Source organism: Coturnix japonica, chromosome 7 (assembly GCF_054131305.1).
Source record: "Coturnix japonica strain WE chromosome 7, WE-NBRP24, whole genome shotgun sequence".
NCBI lineage: Eukaryota > Metazoa > Chordata > Aves > Galliformes > Phasianidae > Coturnix > Coturnix japonica.
Genome location: NC_140669.1, coordinates 33,358,894 through 33,382,356, shown reverse-complemented (window position 1 = coordinate 33,382,356; position 23,463 = coordinate 33,358,894). Strand labels below are relative to the sequence as shown.

At 43.1% G+C, this 23,463-nt stretch overlaps 2 protein-coding genes across 52 annotated transcripts in view; both read left to right on the top strand.

Moving 5' to 3' along the window:
* Window positions 1-1,014, top strand: part of PCNT (pericentrin) — an 83,795-nt gene extending 82,781 nt beyond the window's left edge. For all 43 annotated transcript variants that reach the window (XM_085553763.1, XM_085553762.1, XM_085553761.1 and 40 more), the window contains one exon: window positions 615-1,014. In XM_085553763.1, coding sequence (XP_085409889.1) covers window positions 615-658 — 44 coding nt within the window. In that variant the 3' untranslated portion in view covers window positions 659-1,014. The remainder of the gene's footprint in view (window positions 1-614) is intronic.
* Window positions 1,015-2,602: 1,588 nt separating this feature from the next.
* The window catches only part of DIP2A (DIP2 acetate--CoA ligase A), an 88,761-nt gene continuing 67,900 nt past the window's right edge, over window positions 2,603-23,463 (top strand). For 3 of the 9 annotated variants that reach the window (XR_001556310.3, XM_085553770.1, XM_085553769.1), the window contains exons 1-2: window positions 2,611-2,788; window positions 19,758-19,829. Coding sequence is in view for 8 of the 9 variants with exons in the window: in XM_085553770.1 (XP_085409896.1) it covers window positions 2,692-2,788; window positions 19,758-19,829 (169 nt within the window). In the remaining variant the exon portion in view is untranslated. Of the gene's footprint in view, window positions 2,789-17,683; window positions 18,365-19,757; window positions 19,830-23,463 lie in introns of those variants that run through there. The other 6 variants (XM_085553767.1, XM_015867746.3, XM_015867743.3 and 3 more) reach the window with 5 other exon arrangements.

Genomic DNA, 23,463 nt, shown 5'->3' with positions numbered 1-23,463 from the left:
TCCTCTCAGCATGGCTTTTCCTGTGTGTTGCCTATAATTCTTAAAGGATATAAAAAGCATCATTTTAGTAAAAGCATTTTAGTAAACCTTAACATCATGACTTGTGTTTTTGGCAGCTATAGATAATCAGATGTCAGATTGAAACCCGAGGTATTTCAGAGCATACAGTATTTTGCACTAAGTGTGGAGCTCTGAACTGGGGCAGAAACTGCTTTTGGAACGTTCACGTTACTAGAATGATGCTGTAGGGAGCTGCAGCACCACACAGTGACCTTCAGAACAGAGCTCTGAGTAACGTGAGCTCCTGGCTGCTGGACTTCACCCCATGGATACAGCAGCTTGTACAGCTGCAGAGTGCACACTGGAGCATCACAAGAGCAGTCGGGTTGAACTAAGCAATGCATTGCTCTCTGTGTGCTCTTCTCATATTAAGACCAATGCTCAGTGTGAATGTTTGCTTTGGCAGGGCTGTAAGCTTTCAGGTTCCTAGGTGCTCATAATTCCTTTCAGTTTAGCTCATGCGAGGTACGTTGAGGAAATAACATGCTGCAGAATGCACTGTTTAGCATAACACAAGCACTTTTCTAATATTCATTTGTTTTATTTAAATTCAGGACAAGTTCCAGGCCCGCCTTGCCAGAGAAACATGAAGAAGTGATCAGAATGCTTCTGAAATCTGTGCTGCAAAACCGCCAAGTTATTGCTTCCTTCTGAGTTGCTCCCTGGTGAATGGAGGCACTTGTCATCTCCTCTGCAGCTAAATAAAGGGCAGTGCTTTTGCATCACATTTTTATGACTTTTTATTCTATTTTAGTACTATAAGAGGAAATTACTTTTCACCAAGAGCAATGTTTTACATTCTCATGCAGAATTACTAGTATGTTAACAGCTCAAGTGTGCCTGTATCACTGTACTGTCGATTGCAAAGAGTCTGTCTGGTGTTTATTTTTCTATAGTGTATAGCTGGATTCCTTGTTAAAAAAAGAAGTTATTAAAATCACATTTTATTAGTGAGCTCTCACAGCATATAGTTATTTGTTTTCACCTTTCCTTTTCGTTGTTGGGGCTTTTCTGATTGTCTGGGTTCTAGAATTTCTGCAAGGCTGTCAACAAACAGCAGCTAAAAACTCTCCCAAATCATCTTTAAGACCCATGGCTTTCTGGGATTTCAGGGTTTGCTTTTTTGGCTTTGCAGTAAATAGGACTTACTTCCCTCAGTCTTCCTCAACATGTTCCATTTCAGTATCGAGCCACTCCTTGGATTCTTCTTTGACTGACCTTGATCTGATAGAACTTGAAAAAGAAAGAAAAAAAGCCAACTTTTCGTGCAATTACTGATCTTGTGTATATCCCTGAAATCAACAGCTGTGGTGACACTGCCACATGTAAGCTCTGGCACTGTGCTCAGCAGGACTTTCCCTGGAAACCTGAACACACGTGACATTCCTAGAGAACATCAGTCTTACTGAATCCACGCCAGGAGCTTCTGTGCCACGTGGAGATGTAGCTTTGGAGCTCTGGTGCCAGCCCTTGGAAAGTGTATTCTTGCCCAGAGTGCTGGTGCTGCTGGGCTGACCTTGGCTCCTTAGCACACGCTTCTGGCTGTGCCGACTGGAGCCTGGCATGAAAAAGTGCTGTCCCTGACAAGGCAGTGTGTTTTTGTTGTGTACTGGTTGGAGCATCTAGTGCTGCATTCTGGGGGCATGGGAACACGGGATGCTGCACTTCAGGCTCACACCTACAGCTCTGAGAGGCAAAGCTGCCCTTGGGCAATGTGGCTTGTTGATGGGTGTCATTCTGCAGCTGGGTGCTGTATCCCACAGCTCTGCCATGGGCGAAGCCTTCAAGTGCCTCCCTTGTCCCTGCAGGCCTGTGCCAGAGGCACCTGTGCGTGAACAACAAACAATACCTGGTTTGGTATGAAAGCCTGCAAGAGTAAGGTGGCTTGTGCGAAGTTCAAACCCTGTGTGAATTGACAGCGCGGGTCTATATGGATCCATGAGCATGGCTGATTCCTTTTATTCTGGCTCTGGGGCCATTAGGCAGATCTGGCATTCTGTCAAACTGTGCCCTGAATGTTAACGGTGTCCTTAACACAGCATCAGGTTCAGCTATAGGCAGTGTGCATCTCCAGACCAGCACTCGCGGCTGACACTGAATAGAAGCCATCATTTCATGTTTGCATGGAAGTTGCACTTTGCGTTTTTCCTTTGCGTGTATTTGGGCTGTCAGGCCGCAGCACCCGGATGGATCCACAGCGGTTGGCTGGCAGTTGTTTGATCTCTGACAGAGCCCCACACGTTGAGCATTGTGAGCTGGGATGTGTGTTAGGTGTGGGCTCAGTCCGTGAGTCCCCCCTGCACACGGCGGTTCAGAACTAACGGAGGCTCCTCCTCCTCTGTCCCCCTGCAGCACCGCGGCTCCGCAGCCGCCGTTCACCGAAGGACGGCCCGGGTCAGACGCGCGGTGCGGGCTGTGGAGGCTGCGGTGCCGCCGGCAGCGCCGTCCTGTCCTCGAGCGAAGCCGCCCCTCGCCTTCCCATGGCGGTGCCGCTCCGCCCGGCGCTGCCGGCCGCTAGGAGGCGCTGCTCGGGCCGGGCCCGGCGGCTGCGCGGTGCGGTCGGTCCGGGAGCTCCCCTTCCTGCCGCTCCCGCCAGAGGCAGTGCTGGGCGGCGGCCGGCGGGCCCGCGCTATGGCGGCCGAGCGGGGCGGCTGCTCCCTGGACGCGGTGCCGCTGCCGCCCGAGGTGCGCGAGAGTCTGGCGGAACTGGAGCTGGAGTTGTCGGAAGGTGAGAGCGGAGCCGTGCGGGCCCAGCTCCGGGGCGGCGCGGTGCCGGGGCGCGGGAGCCGCTCCGGCCTCGTCCCGTTCTCCGCGGCCGTGCCCGGGAAGCGCTGCGGGTTTCGGCCCTGAGCGCCGCGGGGCGGTGTGTGAGCGTGGCCCTGCAGCGCCGCTCCTTCCTCCGCCTCCACTCGGCGCTGGGCGGCGGTTCGGCGCCGGCCCCGCGCTCCGGCAGCGCCTCTCCGTGCTGCGCGACCCGCGGCCCGGGGGATCGGCGCCGGGGGCGGCTTTTACTGCCCGATCGGAACCGCTGGACTCGGTTGAGGTCTGAGATCCGAAGCGATTCGCTTTTCGCCTCGGTGCGGTTGTGTGTAGAACTCCTCGACGCGAGGAAGAAGTGCCGTGAGGGCGGCGGAGCTCTGCCTGTTCCAGCCCGTCGCTGCCCGGAGGGACGGGGGGAATCTCCTCCTCCGGAGGCGGTCAGGACACACGCGCTGCCCTTGGAGCATCGCGCTCACGTGCTCGGGTGGGAAGGAGCCGCGATCCCAGGTGATGCGTTTGCAGATGTGTTTGCAGCTGGGGCTGTGCAGGATGGACACGAATTGGGGCACCGTGTGTGGAAAAAGCAAATCGCTCCTTACAGAATGCCGGTTGTTTCCCTCTTTCTAAGGCAGGTCAGATGGTTTCGAAGTTTGTGTCATGCTCTGGTCATGCTTGTGTGCCTGCTGTCTGATGCATGGCTGTTGTTAGGAGAGATTGATACCATAAGGCGATGCTCGGTGGGAGGCAGGGAAAAGGGGGCTTTGCTCGGCTGGGTGGAGGATTTTCTTTGCTGCTGGTGAGGTGAAAACAGTGTCACTTGGAACTGCAGTCACAGCTGCCTATAAACACGACCTCCAGGAGGAAAGATGCGCCTTCACAGTGACAGCAGATCTTTGTTCCCAGGCCTGTCTGCTCAGAAAGCCTTATTTCAGTGTTCTGGGAATGGGTTCTGGCTACAACCAGACTTCCTACTACAGCAGCAGGAAACTGGATTGATGGGAAAAGGGTCTTTAAAAGCAAAACGTTCTTGTTATGATAGAGAACGTGGATTCATTTAATAATGTGGCAGTTGGAATGAAGATTTTCCCTTCTTGGACGGTTAGTGGTGACATCTTTAATGATACTGTGGCTTTTAAACTATGAAAAGGAACTAGTATCCTTTCTTTTTATGGTCTGGAGTGACCCCTTCTCACCTAGAGTCCTCCCTTGCATCAAACATGTTGTCTCCAGGCACTTGGCAAGAAGCTTCATCACATCCCCCAACTTTTCTTCCTAGAATCAGAGGGGTAGTAAAGAAAAACAATGTGAAATCTCCAAAGTCCTGTGTGCCATTCTCTATGATTATAAGATAAAGAGAAGCTGACCTCCACAGTCAGAGTGGAATTTAGGGTTGTTTTTTCCCTCTGTTTTGGAGGGTAATTAGAAATGGCTTTAGGAACTTCCAGTATGGAGTCTCGGGTTGGTGTTAGAGATGAGCAGCAGCCATGTTGGAAAGCTCTACCAGAGCAGCAGCTTGGCGTGGTTGGCTGTGGGTTTTGTTTGTAGGGCTCCTTCACTTTCCCACATATGCTAAATGACACTATCACTGATAATCCTGCTCCCCTTCCTCTGTATCGGTGTGGAGCATCCTTACACTTTGTATCTTTTGTTGCTTCTGCTGAAAGCAATTTTGTGTACTGCAGCCTCCTTGAAATGTGCAGAAGATGTGAGGACACCCATCTTATTTCAGGGTCTGTGGCTTCCAAGTTGGGAGTAATGGGGATGCACTGTAGGGTTTACAATGGTAATTAAACGTGCAGTCCTGTTGTCTTGATCACTTTAAGGAACAAGAGTATAATGACAACTTCTGCTCTAGAAGAACTGAAGGAAATACATTTTCTTCCAGATGTTCCAATTCAAAAATAGCTTCATCTCTCTGATTACATGATTGGCATTTGAGTTTAAGTATTTAACAGCTTCTCGGCACTAGATTTGTAGCTCTCCAGATAGATAACTTATGGGGATGTCCCATTGTTTGAAGTGATGGTGGCAGTACTGAAGCACCACCAGAAGATGTTTGTATGGATTTCCAGCACCAGTTGGTGAATGAGCGCAAAGAAATTCTGCAATGCAGGATTCGGGGGGCAAAGCTGAGGTATATGGCTGAATCATTAAAGCCTCTGAGAAATCCTAGTGTCCTTCTGCCACCTTTGCTGCTTCCTTGAGTTGTTTCCCCAGTGATGCTCAACGGGACACAAAGTCAACTTACCTGTATTGCAACTCTTTCCCTTTGGCACTGTTGGAAGAGACAGCATAGCTTAGCTTACCTTTTAAAGGTCAAGACGTTTCTGTTTTATTGTCTCTACATACAGCAAGGATTTGAGTAGACCTCACGCAGCTGGTTCAGAAATGGATCTTCCCTCTTGCTGACCAACATTCCTCCTGGCCTCCAGAATGAAGGCTGGCAAAATCCTGCCTCTGCTACTTTTATTTGTCATCTGTGCACACTTGGAATATACTGATAGTTTCTGTCATATTACAGAAACATACACAAATCACTTTTTTCCCCCTAGACTGCTTTTCCAGATAAAAGGTGTATAAGAATAAAGTTTATGAGGTGTTGTGTTCCTATTTGTCCTCAAAACAACGTTCTCTGCTACTGCAGGACCCACAGGCTGGTTACACCGAGCAGGCTGATGAGCGTGTATGTGTATAGGAAGTATCAGTTAGGAGGCCAGCTCCTTCCTTCCCACTGCAATGCTGCAATTCTTCTGCTTCCTCTGTGCCTTGCTATCCTTTGTGTCCTGGTTTTCTGAACAAGTTTTGGGGCATCCTTCTGCAAGAGCTCATTCTTTCCATTTCCCATCTTCAGCACAAAAGATCCTCAGTGTTTTCAGTGAGAATCTTGTTTGCCTTTTCTGCTTCCTGGCTGCTCTCAGGGAGTTGCAAGTTGTCTGTTGTAGTCCCCACTCTCTGTAAGGTAGTGCTGCACCAGGCTGAGCGACCCTGTCCCATTAGGAGCTTAGTAAGTTTTTTTCCCTGTATTTTCTTCAGGAATTCAGATAATTTACCCAGAGGACAGCAGTAAGATAAGGGGCTATTTTGGCTGCTGTGGCTCTCTGTGTTGTACTGGTGCTGGTTGTGAGTCTGTCATCTTTGAGTGGTCTGGTAAACTAAGGCACTATCTTGTGGTGGTCAAGAGCTGAGACATAACATGATTTGTCAGCAGGAGAGCAGGCTGCAGTTAGTGAGTGCCTCTGGGTTTGTGCTTCAGCCTCGCTTGTGAGGTTTTGGGTTGCTTGTGTTGAATAATGCAGTGAGCTGGGCCGTCCCTGTGGTTGCAGTTGACTGATGTGATTGTGTGACAGATGGAGGAGCCTGTCATGGAAATGAGTATTTCCTTATTCTGATTACAGTGGCTGGACCAAATGACATCTAGATTTCTGAACTTCCCAAGTGTTCAATGCTGTGTGTAGAGGTATCTGTCACTAAATGAGTGTCAAGCCATGGTCTCCTTCATACTTAGTTTTGGCAGATACTGATGCTATTCTGATTTGTTTTATTTTTATCTTCATAGGATATCAATTAGTAATTTCAATGGTACTCTTACTGATGGCTTTGCTATATGAATTCTTGCTGGCAAAATGGAATCGTAGTAGAAATGTTTGCATGGTATCCAGCTCCTGGAAGTTTTTGTTCCTCTTAAGCTGGTAAGTTCTGTATGCAGGGATCCCTCAGATTTTATATCAGCTTCTGACTCTTGGCTCAGTATTCTAATTTTACATTACTGTTAACTTACTGATTATTTATAATACTTCAGATATTGAAATGGCTTTGTGTAGTGACTTCTAGTCATTACTTCTGTTGTCTGGATCTTAAATTTTGAGAGAAGTCTATGGGCTGCAGAGTCATAGCAGGCTTGTTGTGGGCATTTCATGGACTGCTTTGAGATGGCCGAGGTGTGTCATTACTGACAATGGATCCCAGGCCAGACCCCATCTGGAATGGACCCCATCCAGAGACACAAACATGGATACATGTGAGCCATTCATTCTTCCCTTGCTGGTTTGCAATAGCTTTTTCATTCCTGGTTGTTGGTCACTGAGCTGCTAAGTAGTGATTATGATAAAATTAGAGTGACATTAGCTAAATCACAACAAGAGGAGGTCTTGGTGTGTTAAAACAAGTGATGTTTTGACATTGCAAAGTAGGGATAGTGAGTTAGTATGAGGTAATTCCCCATGATGACAAATGTGTACTGTTGGACAGTCGGTGAGTCACACAGTGTTGACATTACGATAACTTTGTTATCATGAAAACTAAATCTCAGTGCTGTTTTATAAGGGAAATTCTGAACTGCTGTTCAGAAAAACAGCTGAAGTGTCTTTTAAGAAAGCCAGGAGACACCGTTATCACTGTTATTTCTTAAACCAGTTACTTTCAGAATTTGAATTCTTTTCTTCAGTGTCTTAACACTTGCTCACTGTGAATTCTTTCTGCCCACTGTGTGGCACTTGCTGTGATCCTTGTCATTTTGTCTAATTCTCATCTAGATGTAGTAATACTTCCTAAAGGTAAACCTAACAGCATACTATTCCTTTCTGTCTCGATACTTCAAAACAGTAGGAGATCAGTTCAAATGATATGGTAAGTGGAGAAGGATGTTTCTTTTCTTTGCTAGTGCTTAGCCAAGGGGTTTTTATTCTGCTTCTTTCTCTGTCCAGGATCAGTTCCAAAGATGCTCTGAAAAACTGGGTAAAAATCTTAGGCAGGAGAAAACTTGAAGAATATGTAGGAATGTTTCCAAATGGTCCCTAGCAATGCATTTTTGTGTTGTAAATGCTTTATGCTTTTTGCTGCCCAAGGAAGATGGGAGCCTGGGATGCACAGAAATCCATCACACCTGCTGGCTTCTGCATTACAAACAGTACAGGAAGACCTCTGTGTTGTGTGTACCTAAATGTAAGGAATATGTGTGTAACGAAGTGAGATGTGAGCTAGTCGCACTCAGGCTTTGAGAGGCAGGAGTTGAAATGGAATTGCCGTGTTCCTTAAATCTCAGTTGTATCACCTAATGCCAGTGTGCTCAAAGATTGTATGTTATCCATGTTTTATATATTCCTCTTCCATCACTTAAGTTTTTAAGGGGAATGCTACTAGATGGCATGAGAGGATATTCCTTGGGTTATTCTCATAGGAAATAATTTATAGGGTTTTTTGGGGACTGAAGAGCCATTTATTTTTTTTTTCTAGTAGAAGCTTATTACCTAAAATTACTAGATCCTGTTGTAAAGAATATAATAACTGTTACATAGAAAGCAGGTGAAATAATGATTAAGACAGTCTTTCAGTAGTGTAATATAACTTTCTCTATGAAAAAAAAATTGAGTTAGGACATGTTCTAGGGTTATTTAAATATGGGTAAGTTGATGTAACTCAGGATGGAATGCTTCTAAGGATCTCTAAATTAGCCGCTGGAGAGGCCATGTTTTCCAGGAGTGAAAATCAAATGCTTTTCTGGGTTAGTAAAGTCACAGTAAGTGGAAAGTAGCTCTATGGCTTTGGGGTTTTTTGCCTCATATTAGTCAAGACTACAGAGAGAAGATTGGGGAAGTTGTGGAAAACCTGGTGAGTTTGGATGAATGGCCAAGTAAAACTTTGCATTTGTACATAGGGACCCATAGGGAGCTCCTACATATTAGATCAACTGGGATTTAAATGCTTTAAAATTCCTCAGCTGTTTATAAATGCACTGAGACTACTGATCATCAGTCAAAGTGAAGGAGCTAATTATAGCTGTTTGAAATCCTGAACTCTAAGAGTATGTTTGCCTTTTTGTTTAGCTGTGCAGGGGATTCTTCATTCTGCTCAGAAATAATATGCAGCACTGAAGCATTTGTCAGTAGGGAACAGCAATGGCTTTGTCATTACTTTATGAATGTTGAAATGAAATTGCTGAACAGTTTATACGTGATGTGAGGTGTCAGTTTAAAAATACTCCTGCATTTTCTTTCCTATCTCAAAATCTTTAAAGTCTTGGGGATATCTGAGATGTAATGTTGAGTCATAACTTGGTGTGATGCAGCAGCTCGTGTTGGAAAAAAACACTACAAATTCATTAGTTCAAGACAGACGAGTCCACTTCTGGCATTTATTTTGCCCCACTTCTTCCTTTCCTGGGGAGAACAGAAAGTAAATCTCGATTGTAAAGCTTTGTAATGCTTTCCTGAAAATGCAGTATTCAGATTTGATGGGTTACTTAAGAAATAAATAGAATACTTTTAAGAAGCACTTCTGCAAAATGTACTTTTCCAGGTTATCAAACAGCTGTGCTGGAAGCAGAGTTCAGGTAGCCTATAGGATAGGTGTGGATTGAGTGAGTACTGGGACATATAATTACATGGCATCCATGCCATGTCCTTGTCATCCCCACATCTATCTTTTCCTCATACTGTCTGATCCCCATCCATAATCTGCTACACATTCCAGAAGCTTGTTTGCTTTATCTTTGAAGGAAAAAGCAAGTAGCCTTTTAGCATGACCCTCTGACAACTTTGTTCTGAAAATTAAAGATTTAATAGAGCACGTCTGGATGTTAAGTAATTAAATGCACTACTGTTTATGCAGCATCTTGAGAATATGTGGCTGTAATGCTGCATTTGGAACAGTGACTAATGTCTGTGGTGTCTTAACTTTTGTCAAGGGTTTTGAAGGCAAATCTATTGCTTTGAACTAGGACAGTTTTGCTGCTAATGTATTTTCCACACAACCATCTCTTTGGTTGAAGTGGAAGAGACTGAGCAAAAGGCACCTTATCATCTGTAGATGTCAGCTTTATTCTACAGATATCTGGAAGATGCTTAAGTGCAAGGTATAAAAGGTGAAAGCAGATCCAGATGGAGAGATTGACCCCCATAACTTACTTGAAGAAGACACTATGGAGTGTAAAAGATGAATTTTTCTAGGATGATTTGTGACGGCAGCCCGGTGCCCCTGTGGTGTTCCTCTGTCCTGAAGCCTGCTTCGTCTCTGCAAAGGAGCTTAAAACAAGAAGCTATTCAATGTTGTCTTCACTGAACAGGATCTCCTCTGTGCACTGGATGAGTCAGAGGTCTTACTGAAAACTAAGTATGGTCATATAGATGCTCTCAGTATTTGTACTCAAGGGAATATGTTGGATTGAATGGACAAACTGTAGTCAGATTTTTTTGAACTTCTGTGTTTATCTCTGTGACTGTAGTGTTTGTCTTAGTTTTTATTTATATTATTACAGTTACTTAGTTTATATTTAGTTTATATTTTGTGCAGTTTTGGTATTTATCCTGGGAATCACTGCATATTTTTTGTCAGAGAACTGGAATTGTAGAGATGCTGTGGTTCACTGTTAAACCATCAAATAGGTGAAGTTCTTGGACAGATGCTGTGTATTTTAATAAGAGATTGTTTAATAATCACTTAATTGTCATTGCTGTAAAGTCATGAGGAAAAATATTAGCAGTGGGAGAGCTCAAGAAAAACATAACTGTGTGTAACTGTTATTAAAGAACTTCTGTCTTTCAGCAGTGGCTGGGAGTGATCCTGTGTGCTAACCCTGTGACTCAGAAGAACTTCCTGTGAGCCAATTCAGATCACTCACTTAAAAATAATTTCTTCCTACCCATCTCATTTTCCTTCAGCATTGATTGATCAGCTCAACAGCATCATTTGTGGCGAAGGCTGTTGTTAGCGGTGTGCTGAAGGTGAGCAGATTGGTCTCTTCCAGCAGCAATCCTGCCTTGTGTAGCCACACAGTTTTCTGACACGCCAGAGTGGAAGGTAGTTTTGCTCCCTCACTCAGTGTCGGTCACCCTTGTAATGAACTGTAGGAATTTTCAGCACGTTTAAATGTCCTTTCAACATCACTTGCATTAATAACAGCACCAGATGTGCATGTGAAATGCAGTAAAGCTGTATGATATGGAGATGAACTAGATACAGAAGAAATTGGCAAGAGCATGTGTATGGAAGAAGAAAACAAAGGAAATCCTCTTCCTGAAAGTCACTCACATGGCTGTTGTAGTGCAGTTGTATTTTCTCTGTAGTTTGTTGATATTTCCTTGTAGGGAATTGTCCAAAGTGGAAATGAGGATCCAGTTACCCTTATAGGAAGTAAGAAAGACTGACAGTTTGCTGGTGACAAAAGAAGGGAAGGGAAGGGAAAGGGAAGGGGGAAGGGAAGGGGAAAGGGAAGGGGAAGGGTCTCCAAAGAGATTATCCAGAAGATGGAGCCAGGCTCTCCTCAGTGGTGCAGGCAGGGAGGATGAGAGGTGGTGGACTTGAAGCAGCAGAGGGCCTGCATTGCTTGAGTTTATCTTGGAGGCTGGGTGGCACTTATGTGGTAAGCAAAAGCGATGAGGCCTTTCTGCAGGTTTCATAATTATGTGGTAAGCAAAAACGATGAGGCCTTTCTGCAGGTTTCATAACATACCAGAACATGTTTTCTGCTACTAGAGTATTTGAAATCAAGGTGAGATGTATTAAAGATGCAGTTGTTTGAGCATGACTGTTGAATTTACAATTGAAAGCCCATGCAGTTTCAAGGTCTGCCTCTGTAGAGTATCTCTGGATTCAGATCGGAGGATAAGAGGCTGGAGAGCTGCCCCATGGAAAAGGAATTATAGAATGGCTTGGGGGTTGGAAGAGACCTCAAGGATCATTAAGTTCCACCCCCTGCCAGGGGAGGGCCACCAACCTCCATATCTAATACTAGACCAGGCTGCCCAGGGCCCCATCCAACCTGGTCTTGAACACCTCCAGGGATGGAGCATTCACAGCCTCTCTGGGCAGCCTGTTCCAGTACCTCACCACTCTCTCAGTAACAAACTTCCTCCTGACATCTAATCTAAATCCCCCCTCCTTTAGTTTAAAGCCATTCTCACTGGTACTATCACTATCTACCCATGTATAAAGTTGATTTCCCTCATTTTTCTAAACTCCCTTGAAATACTGGGAGGCCACAAATGAGGTATGCCAGCAGCCTTCTCTTCTCTAGACTGAACAAGCCCAGCTCCCTCATCCTGTCTTCACGGGAGAGGTGCTCCAGTCCTCTGATCATTTTTGTGACCCTTCTGCAGACTCTCTAACAGCTCCCTGTCTTTCTTGTACTGGGGGCTCCTGACCTGAATGCAGTCCTCCAGCTGTGGACTCGTGAGGGCAGAGTAGAGAGGTGCAATCACCTTACTGTCCCTGCTTGCCACCCCTCTTCTGATGGAGCTCAGGGTATCATTCATCCTCTGAGCTGCAAGAGCTGGGGATCTGAGGTTTCTGGCTGACAGTGAGTTGAACACGAGCCAGCAGTGTGCCCTGGCAGCCAGAAGGGCCAGCCATACACTGAGGTGCACCAGACCCAGCACTGCCAGCTGGGAGAGGGAAGGGATTGTCCCTGGTACAGCCTCACCTCACTAGTCAGATTCTAGTACAGAATAATGCTGTATCTGTGTGAGTTTGTAACTCTTGAGTAGCAAATATGAGACTGCAATGGAATATAATTTTTGGTAGTTAACATTCTTTTTCCCCCTGCTTCTCTTGATTAGTCTTTGATATAGGCTGGTTTGTTTAGCAGTGGCGATTGGTATGTCCTTAGACCAATGACATCTTTAACCTGCAGTTCACATTTTGAAGCAAGTGTAGGCCACTAGTTTGAGCATGCATATAAAACACATAGAAAACTCTCTAAGTTCCCCATGAAGTCAGAACATCTTTATGGAAAGAGCTGCACGTTCCAAGTTTGCACTGGTAAAAGTTTTCAAAGCTCTCAGTGAGGGTCAGTTGTGTATAGCAGGGTTTTAGTTGTTTGTGGGAATAAGAAAGAAAGGAAAGAAGAAACTGTTACCAGGGCTTCAGGAGACTCATTATCAGTAGTTAAAGGTAATTGTGCCGGCTTGTTGTGGTTCCCTCCACCACATTCCCAATTTAGGTTTCCTGCCTGAGTTCTTAATACACTCCTTACTTCTCAAAGATTACTAATAATTTTGCAATTTAGCACACTTATCAGTGCAGAAAGGGATTGAATTCTGCTGAATGTAGCTCTCTGATAAAGAAGCAACTCAAAAGCACAGTACTTCACTTAAATTGGACTTTGCATATCGTGTGTGTAGCGAGTGCATATTTGGTGCATAGCCAAGTAGATTCTGTTGATGATTGGGTAAAGTATGTGTAGTCTGTGTTCTTTGCCTTAAAATGCTGAAATCTTGCATTAGTAGATTGGCATTATTGAAATAAAGATGAGACATTGCATTTGTATGAATACATGTTTTAAAATTGAACAATATTTTGTGTAGCTAAAATAAAAGTCAGTTACTTGCTGGCAAAAAAGACCAGGTGAAATAGGCTGACCAGATCTTCACTTGATGTTTATGGAACTATCAAGCAAGTGTTATATTTTGGTCATTCCTAAATAAGGAAAAAAAGTTCTTTGCTTGATAACTAGAATGAACTCAGCAACTAAGCTCATTGCTTCCAGGTTACACTGGGAGAAAATGATGGCTGTAAAACCTGATTGGGCCAATTTAGTGTGACAGTGTCTGCAGAGCAATTGTTGGAAGATTGCTAAATCCTTGTGCTGGCTCTTCTGTTCACTTTGCTGTGCAAGCAGCTGGATCAAGCTTTGAAATTGAATGGACTGAAAGCAAGTTTTGCAGGAGGCAGTTCCTTTCTTTCAGCAGGGGGTTATGCTCACAGTGTATAGCATGGTTTGTTTTGAGTAGTCATAACCAGAGATGTAGATCTTCACATTTTTTCATAAATGAAGGAAATAGTCTTCAAAAAGACAGGATAAAGTGCCAAATTGGGCTATTTTTTTCTAGCAGACTTGAATCAGGAGCCAAGTAAAGTTTTGTTGTAAATTTCTTGTCATTTTTTGGATATTCAGTTTGCCATATAATGAAACATTGGAGAGTACAATTGATGGAATATTTTGGAAATGTTAAATAAGTTTCATGAATGCAACAACATTATAGTTCTCCTGCTTGTCAGATGGTGATGCTGACTGGGAAAGGGGATTTATTGCTGCAGAGGTGCTCCTAAATTCCATACTGCAAGGTCATGTTGAACCTCATCTTGTTGCTACATTCGCAGCAGAGGGTGATGTACTGCAAAGGAATACTCTGCAGCACCAGGGGGGGGGGGCAAAGTAAGGGATGACTTCAGAATTAAGGCATTTATTACCAAGTTAAATATGAAATGTTTTGTGCTTTGTTGTCTTCACTGAGAAAAGGCTGGTCTAGTCAGTAACACCGTAACGGTGGTATTGGAAGGGCATAGATATTTTCTTGCAGAAAGTGCTACAGAAAACGTTTTTCTCCCTGTCCTCCCATCTCTTTCTGTATTCGGATCTTTGGGTGGAATTTTCAGAGTCTTCTGTGGTATCTTGGGGTATTGTTGGAGGCTGCTCCTGGATGTCATGGCGGTAGAAATACTTAGTGCCAAGGGATTGGGTGAGGAGAAGTGTACTTCAGCCTAGCAGCAGAGTGTATCCCTTGCCTCTCCCTGCTACATCCTGCTTTAGATTAGGATCACTTGCTTCAGACAATTATTTCTGGCCTAATTCCCTTCATTGCTTGGCTACCATGTGCCAGGTATAATTATTCTACTTCTAGACAGTGTCCCTGCTTCATCTTGGAAGATGCCAACAGGATGTGTAAACATTTAATCTCTGCAGTGTGCAGAGGGTACTTTTCATCTGTATTTGAGAAATACTCCTAGCTCAGGTTGTAAAACATCTTTTGTTGGTCTGCCTGGCCAGTCCTAATTTGTTTTTTCAGCTTATTTTTGAGGGTTTTTTGGAAAGCAAACAGTGCAATCCAGTGTGCCAGCTGATCTTCACCACTCCCCCTGATGCATGCAGCCTCCTCAGCTTGTTAAAGGAGACGGTGCCTCTCTGGATTTGTGTTATAATGTGAGGGGGGAAGCTGGATGTGGTGTCAGAAATTGTGTTCGTGACCTCTGGGTAAAGATTTTAGTCATCATAACAGGACACACCAATTGAGTGATTCAGAAAGTTTTCATGCTTGTAAATGCTTTGTGATGTTTTAAGGGTTGCAAGGTTTGAAAGTGTATTATATCAGGAGGTTAATGGAAGTGGTTCCTCATTTCTTCCTCTGGTGCAATAGTGGAAGAGAGCACGTTTCATTGAAGGGTAGCACCTCAGCTTATCTAAAGCAAGACTTGATTCTTAATAATTGTAAGGGCTGGAGCCAGTATCATGCTGGTATGCCTACAGAGGCATATTTGTAGCTGACATCTGCTGATCTGTTTCTGAATTTTGTGGAGCCCCACTGGGATGGAAGGAAAGTGGCAGAGTTTGTGCTTTTCCTTTTTCCCGGAGGAGTGAGCTTAAGGATTTGCTAGAGCCATATAAGAACAATTAATTACATAGTCTCACTGAGCCCTGTGTCTTGCCGGGTAACTTTTGTTATCCAGTTATTCAACATTTTTCTTCCCTGTGAAGAGGAAGTAGGTAATGACTTAAAGCCAGGCTGCTCAATATTCTGTGGAGAGCAGCTCTCTGATTCTTTGTGGTGTACATGTATTCCTTGCAAGTGTGGATTTGTGCTGAGCAGAATAAACTGGAACACTTACTCAGTACAGCAAGGATGACTGAATTGGATTTAATTCACCTCTTTTTTTCCTAATTTGTAAGTAAAATCTCTGGCAAATGCTTTTAGGTTTTGGTATTGAAGTGGGGGTATATGCACATGTCAGGATGGAATTTTCTAACGCTGCATCGATAGAAAAGCTCCAAACTTTAGGGTAAGATGAAGCACGCTTGATAATAATGGTACTGTAAATTAGGTAGTTGTACTGTGTAATTGTGCACAGGGAGCAAGGCTTAATTTTCTGTTAGTAGCGTACAGTTAGTGTTACATGACTTTCTTTTATGGGTATATGTGCTTGACAGTCAAGATCTTCCTGAGCTTCTAGAACTTAATGTTTCAGAGAGATAATTTGTGTTTAAAGACTTAAATCATTATTTAAGTAGCTGTATATTTCTATGTTACTACCTTTACATACAGACTACTCTAGAGTAAGTTTAGTGAGTGGGATTAAGTTCTTGCTGCAAATTGGGTATTAATTTTAGTAACATAATAGGAAATATAGGATGGCAGAGAAGCAAGATGCTAGGCTGCAGAAAGTATACACCTCCTTAGACATGATAGCAGTAGGCACAGAAAGAAGGCAAAGAAACTGCTTATCTTCAGAAGACCTGTAAGGTCCTTAGGTATACAGGGATCTCCAGATGAGACACCCTCACCTTCACTGCCAACCCTTAAATGAGGTCTGGGAAGGGATGGATCCAGCCCTTCCAGTCACTCTGTAGCACTGCATGCACCTGAGCTCCCCAGGTTGGCCTTGCCTTCCCACCAGGTGCTTCAGCACTGGTTCAGCAGCGGTTCAGGTTGTTTCCACTACAGTTGTGATATATGTTTTCAGTAAAATTCTCAGTGCTTTCAAAACGTTTTAAATAAGATTTTACAGAATCACAGAATTATCAGGGTTGGAGGAGACCTAGAAGATCATCCAGTCCAACCATCTGCACTGCCTACAGTGGCTGGGTTCCATCCATGTGAGAGAGAACTTGAGGCTTGGTGTGTATTTATTATTATTTTCCAAGCTAGCAAGTGCTTGGTCAACTCTGTTGTATCAGCTCTACTCCTTATTACCAAGTTCATCATTACTGAGGACTGTGGCCAGTCCTTATCTACTACTCACTGCTCTTCTCTGTCCTGCAGAAAAGTATGGTATTATTTGTGGTATAAGTTTGGTTTGGTATCAGGTATTTACAGGATTCGCACTGGAATATGAAAGGATGCTAACCTTGTCTCTTCACCAGCACTGTAATGCCACAGCACAAGGATGCCTGGGGCTCTGCTGTCCTGCCTAGTGAGGGAGTCTGGAGCCCAGGAGATTGCTTCCCCATTCTCCTCCTTGTGAAGAACTTGTTTGTGACCACAGGACGTAGAATGAATTACAACCATCCTGCTCTGTTTCAGTGCTGCACTTCATTTTTACACAGGATCTCAATAATCAATGTTGGCTACTGAGGTGCTGTAATTAATACACTTCTGTTTTGCAAAGCTGGAAAACAAAGGATACTTGACATTACATGGGATGTACCATGTGTGACTGAAAATACAATTCTGACTTACCGTGATGATTTGCTGTTCATTTCAGGAATTACAGATGGCTACTACAGAAAGTTTTGCCCTTGGTGGACAGACATCTTTACCATAATCCAACTGTCACCCTCTCCTTTCATATGTTAATAACCATCAGCAAGGGCTTTCTGAAATCTGCTGATCTACTCTAAATGCATCTTGCAGAAAAGACATGGTGCAGTTGTCAGAGCTGTGTTTGAGAGAGCATCATTTTCCAGGTTTTGTAATAGGGTTTTTACCGAGATAGTTCTTTCAAAACTGTTACAGGTTTGTTGCATCGTTTGTTAGGTATTGTTGCCTGCATCCAGCTCAAGCCTTCAAATATTAAGTTTCCTTAAGAAACTTTCTCCGTGTTGATGCTGGGAACGATTTCTGGTCCTCTTTCTCTGAGGCTGTATTAGGAATGCTTAAGCATGCAATGCATATACATAATGTGGCATAGAAGCCGGTGGTCTCTGCTGTTTTGGTGCTCCGATAGCAAAGCTCTGAAACTAAACAATCTTCCTTTGTTTTACTGTGAAGTAAGTCCAAACCATGCAGTGATGTGACATTCCCTTTGTAATTATCCCGATGATGTAAAATGAAACACTAAGTCGCTTCATGTCACAAATACTTGCCAAGCTTGTCTAAGAGGTAGAAGGTGGGGACATGAAGGGGGTTTTCCCACCCCCACCAGCACACCAGTACATGTCAGTCAGTCCCCAAAGCTGTCATCTTAGTCTGGATTCATTTTCTATCAGATTTTCAAGTTTGTTAGGTTTTCCAAGCAGAGAACTGGCAGCTCAGCCCATCCCGCCTGGTGTCTGGCTTTGCACAGTTCTCAGCTGCTTTGCCAAGGCAGAGAAACCTCAGATTGCTTTTGTGTCATTTGTTAACTAGGGAGAAAGTGTGGCTAAATGGCAGCAGCTGTGGCCCTGGTGTACCAGATGTGGCTCAGTCTGTTTCTGGAAGGGACAAGGGATTACAAAGAAAACAGAATGCTGGGTTAAATCCCACTGTGGAGGTGGGGGTGGGGGCAGTTGTCCAGGAGGATTCACCCAGAGAGGAACAAAGAAATCTGTGGTACGCTTCTCTGACCTGCTGGTTGGGGCTTCAAAAGTCTTCAGGATGCTTTTGGCTTTGGACTCTTCCTAACCCGATTCAAGGAAAATGCTTGGATTCAGCGCTCCTATTTATCCGGTAACATCATTGAACTTGCAAGAGTTTTTGATTCTAAATTAAATGAGACTGAATTTTCAACACTGGCTTTTGAGCCGCTGCTTCTACAACACGCCTCTTCAGCTGGATGATTCCTGGCAAGGATCTGTGGGTGTTTGATTTAAGGACTGAATCTTTATGGAGTGGTGAAAGTTACTGTCCTCTGAGTTATGGTATGGCAAATCTGTATCGTGTGCAGCATTTGTCACTTAGAGAATTTGCTTTAGTCTGTTTTAATGACTGCTGTTTTAAGGTGGACTGTTATTCCTGCTTGTGCTGCTTGACCTTTTTTATTCTTATTATTTTTGCCCTCCATGATGGAAAATGAGAATCTTTATTTGGTATCCTCTCTATTTAACTGTAGAAGTGATTTATTTAAAGAGCATACAGTGGCATTTTAATCAGCTGTACCCGGTCTCATCTGTGCATAATAGCAAATACGCAGTTACTTTTCTATGTATTTCTTCCATTAAAATCTTTTCCACTTAGCAAAACCAGAAACGCCAGAGCATTTCTGTTCTGTGTACAGAGCTGGATGCAAAACTTTAATGCAGGTTAGCACTGGGACTGGTAGAATGGGGCGACTTCTGCTCTCAGTGTCTGCTGGTGTGGGAGGAGGGTGGGTGCTGAGGGAACGTGTTAGAGCACATACTGCTGGGGACAGTATTTAAAACTAAACAAACGTGTTCTAAGTGTACCCGAGGAACGTCTGAAATACAGAGTAAGATCTTTCTTTGCATGATATCCGAAGAATGAAGGAGTTCTCAGTTCCATGCCTTTATGGAAATGTGAATTCTGAGAGATGAATGTGGTTTTAAGCTTGTTTTTGGTGCTGAAATCTAGAAAATGGGTGAAACTCATTAGCTTGAAAAGATCTTGTTAAGCTTGCTGCTGGTTTTCCACAAAGGCTTTTTGTTCTGTTGGTAGAAGTACAGGAGCACCAGATTTTGAAAAGTCTTATTTAAGTTTTATGTAGAAATCTTCCTTTTGTTCTAGGCCATGCTATGTCTTGTTCTAACTGTGCAACCCACAGAATGGGTGGATGGTTCAATATCAGACTATAACTGCAAATGAAAACAGATAATAGTAGCAGTTTTATGTCTCCTGGAATTTGAAAGGATTTCCTAGAAAAAAAATAGGATTCCCAAAGGCCCTACCCAGGGATGCCAGAGCCCATTTGCGCAGGCCTTGGTGAAGCGAGAGTTTCTAATGCAGCAGAAGCACACAGAGTCAGATTAGTTGTCTTTGCTTTACATTACACTGTAAATCTCTTGGGCTGCTTGTGGCATCATGGAAGATACTTCCAGAATTAGGTTTAGAGCTGCAGATAAAACAACTCTTTCTGTGTTGCACAGCTGTAAAGATTATGACCCTTGTATTCATTTATGGGCAGGTTGCATTGTGTGGATAAGTATATGGCTGTGAATTGTTTCTCTGATATGGGGGTCTTGATTGCTAATCTGATTTATTCAAACCGCACGAGTTTATTTACAGCTATTACAAAAATGAGAGTGATTATATAAACGCTATTCCACATAATATGAACTTATTTCTTTGTTTTTTTAGGTGATATCACTCAGAAAGGCTATGAAAAGAAAAGAGCAAAGCTGTTAGCACGGTACATACCACTAATTCAAGGTAAGAGAGTTCCTTATGTTAAATCTTTGAAAACTGCTCTTTAGAGTAGGTGAGTATAGTAATATTTGTTTGATTGACATAGCGTCTAACTGGTAATGAAACATGGCTGTTTTTGTGGAAGGAGAAAGAAATGTAGAATGTACTTCAATGTCACATAAGCTTTTGTTTTTTTTAGGTTATTTCTGCATTTAATACATTAAGATAACTTCAGTAGCAAGTAAAGTTATTCCTGACTGCAAGTTGACCCGTTCAGTTAAAAAAGATAACTCACTAATCATTACTCCTGCGCTTTCATATCCTTATACTACCTCCTTCTGCCTTCTCTTACAGTTCCTTCAAAGTACTGTCTTTATTATAAACTATTACATATTTCATCTCATTATTACCTTTGACTTTAAGTTCAATGGCTAGAAGTCCTTTCATAGCATCACAGAATCACAAGGTTGGAAAGGACCTACAAGGCCATCCAGTCCAACCGTCCTCCCATTATCGTTGCTACCATAAGCTGCTAAACCATCTCTTGTAGCTCCTCATCCAGACTCTTGAACACTGTCAAAGTTGGTGACTCCACCACCTCCCTGGGCAGCCATTCCAGGGCCTGACCACTGTCTGAGAGAACAAGCTAATTCTTATGGCCAATCTAAACCTCTTCTGGTAAAAGAAGCTTTGGTGTTACATAGTCCTAGTCCGGTTCTTCCATAGCTTTGCAAATTGCTATTACTATGATAGAAAATACAAAGAGAATCAAAATTAGGCGGAACTGACAAAGATGCTGTATGTAGATGAGAGAAAAGTTAGTGCTTTGGAGTGTTACGCTATCAGATGAGAGAACAGAGGCAACAATCCTGTGACTTAGGTCATGGTTTAGTTCTACTTTACAGGAGTTAGTGATGACAAGAAATCCCTGACCATTTCTGTACCAGTTGTTGAGCTAGCTGATAGTTCCTCTTGCTCTTGTGATCTTGAAGTGGTGATCTGTGTGATTCTCCACAGCAACACAGACAGAAGTTTTGTTTCCTGTTTGTGCTCGGGCAGAATGGAGTCCACTGACTGCTCAGGGCTTTCTCATGTTCTCTGATAGTCTTTATGTAATTTTCCTAGTTTTGTTATGTGTTGATTTCCTCAAGATAGTGGTGGGCAGCCTGTAGCCATCTAGTCTTTATTTAAAATAAAAACAAATAAATCCACAAAAACCTCCAGTCTTGCTGTGCTGTTTGCTCATGGGGGCTTTTTCATGTAGTTTAAAGTTTGAGGAAATCTGTACTATATCAGACATTGAAAACCAAGCTTTCTGTTTTTCCTGATGTGTGCAAATGCGCTGCTGAGGACCTTTTTGTGCCCCTTGAAGACTTCAGGGTATTGCTGCTGTGGAAGAGATTCTGTGATCTGACTTTAAATATACTTTCTATGGAATCTGTTAGACATTGGTCTCTCCGCAGAAGAGAAGATGGGATGAACACAGGAAACATTTTCTTTAGGTTGATGTGCTGATTCTAGTAGCAGTTTGTTTCTTTGCCGCAGGTCACAGTGCATGTCAGCTGAATGCTGAGCTGTGTTTCAGAAGAATAGTTATGGTGGATAGTTGGCACTGGACAGTTTTAATGTGATCTGGAGTCATCTTAGGGAAGTGCTCCTCACCTTCCTGTTGATAGTGATGTGGTTTTTTTCCTCTCCTCTCAACCCTAAGACTTGTCTGCACAAACTCTTCAAGCTCTGAGCTCTTGCGTATAACTTAGGAAAGTATTACACTTTCAGACATTTTTTGAAGTAACTTTTAAAGGTAGAATGCAGGGTAAGCCACCATTGTTCCCCTTTTCTATGTGAGTATTCAGACCCCATGACTTACTGTTACCCTTAGAGGCAGAAGCCTTCCGTGATACTTGTGTGACTTCTGAAGGTGTTTTGTAGTGTCCTGTCTAGGTAACCTGCTTATTCAAGAACTCACTTAGCTTAAGCACTGAATGAGACTGCAGACTTGTTTAAATTGCTTTGGAGGGGAAAAAAATCATCTCTTTGATACAGAAGGCATTCAGGAGTGTCTCAGTGAGGTGACTTTGTGTAATCCTGGAGGATAATTTTAAGAAAGCGTGTCCCACATAGACTGCATAAGAATCCATCTGTCTCCTGGTTTTGCTATCATTGGGTATTAGGCTTTAGGATTTTTCTCAACTAAAAATGCAGTAATGTAACCTGAATCTTAAAATGTAGGGCAGCATAAAGAATGTTGCTTCTTCGTCCCCTTAGTCTTTCTGCTGCTCAATTTTTTTTCCTCGTTTAGATGAGTTTTCCCTAGCCATCTTGTGGAGAGGCTCAAAATTAACTGATGGTTTCTAAGATATCTGATTACCTGACTTGTCTACTGCTTCTGCCTTCCTTTGCATTAAGAAATCTGGGTTTCATATGCTAAAAACAGATTGGATAAGCTTTGCCTCTGAGTGCAAAGAACAGTACTTTGGCAAAAAGTTGGCATACAACCCTGTTTCAGTTTCCTGACATATGTTCTATTAACCCAGTTCTACCTCAGAAGTTTGTTAACTGGCACAGCTGCGGAATGGCTCACATAATGTGTAGGAGTCTCAGTGGCTTTGAGCCTGGAGTAATTTTTTATCATTAACAATTTTAACACAGTATTTTAGGTGGTTTTTTTTTAGTAATGCTCTTTTATAAGTGGTATTTGTAGTGGAATTGAAGTTTCCCATTATGCATTACCTTCTTGCCATCTAAAAGATAGCAGTGTTTTAGGTTTGAAGAGGTCTTAGTCTGTGATTTGATCGCCCCAGGTCAAATTCATGTCTTCCTAAATTTGATTTGGTCATAATTTATTTCCCAATTACATGCACTGTCTTCTTTTCTCTCTTGGTCTGTGAAGGAGACATTGTTGATGACCAGTTAATTTTATGATGTTCTTTGTGCATCTGTACTTACTTGAATCTCTCAAAACTTCATGTTTCCCATGCATTGCACCACTATCTATTTGGACTTGCTTTCTAACAAAGTTTTTTGCTGACAGTAAAGTTCTACTGGTTTGTAAGGTTTTTAACAAAAGGTAGGTGGAATTGTGAGATTACTGAGGAAATGTAAGAAACAGAACTCCTAGTGAGTGACAGAGAAGTGGAAAAAGGAGCAGCTGGAAAGATGTTTGAGATGTTTTGTTTACTGTAAGTTTATGAAATGGGAAATGATTAGAGACCTTGAGATAGGACTTCATGTTGATATATTTCCTTTAAAGAAGGAAAAAGTGGTGGGTTGGTTTTGGAAACAGCAATGAGTACTGGGGGGAGACGGTTGGTACTGAGAGGAGCGAATTGATTGTTCTGTGAGAGGCTGTAGGTCCTCCATATTACCCTTCAATGCAGGCAGGATTTTTTGTGATTTTGGTATTAAATGGTAATTCTGTCTTGTTAGGAATTGGAAAGAGGTAATCTCAGGGTTCAGGTTTATATGGGTAGCTGTAGTTAGTTCATAGTTAAATTAATATAGACTTAAATAGAGACATGTCTTCATAAGGCTTGAGGTCTGTAAGTTTAATTTGTCCCGCCATATTGTTGGGTTGAGTAACTTATGCAGTGTGTGGCTGAATCTGTGGGGAACCAAATCGTTATACAGTGTTAAGTAACTCTACTGAGAGCTTGAT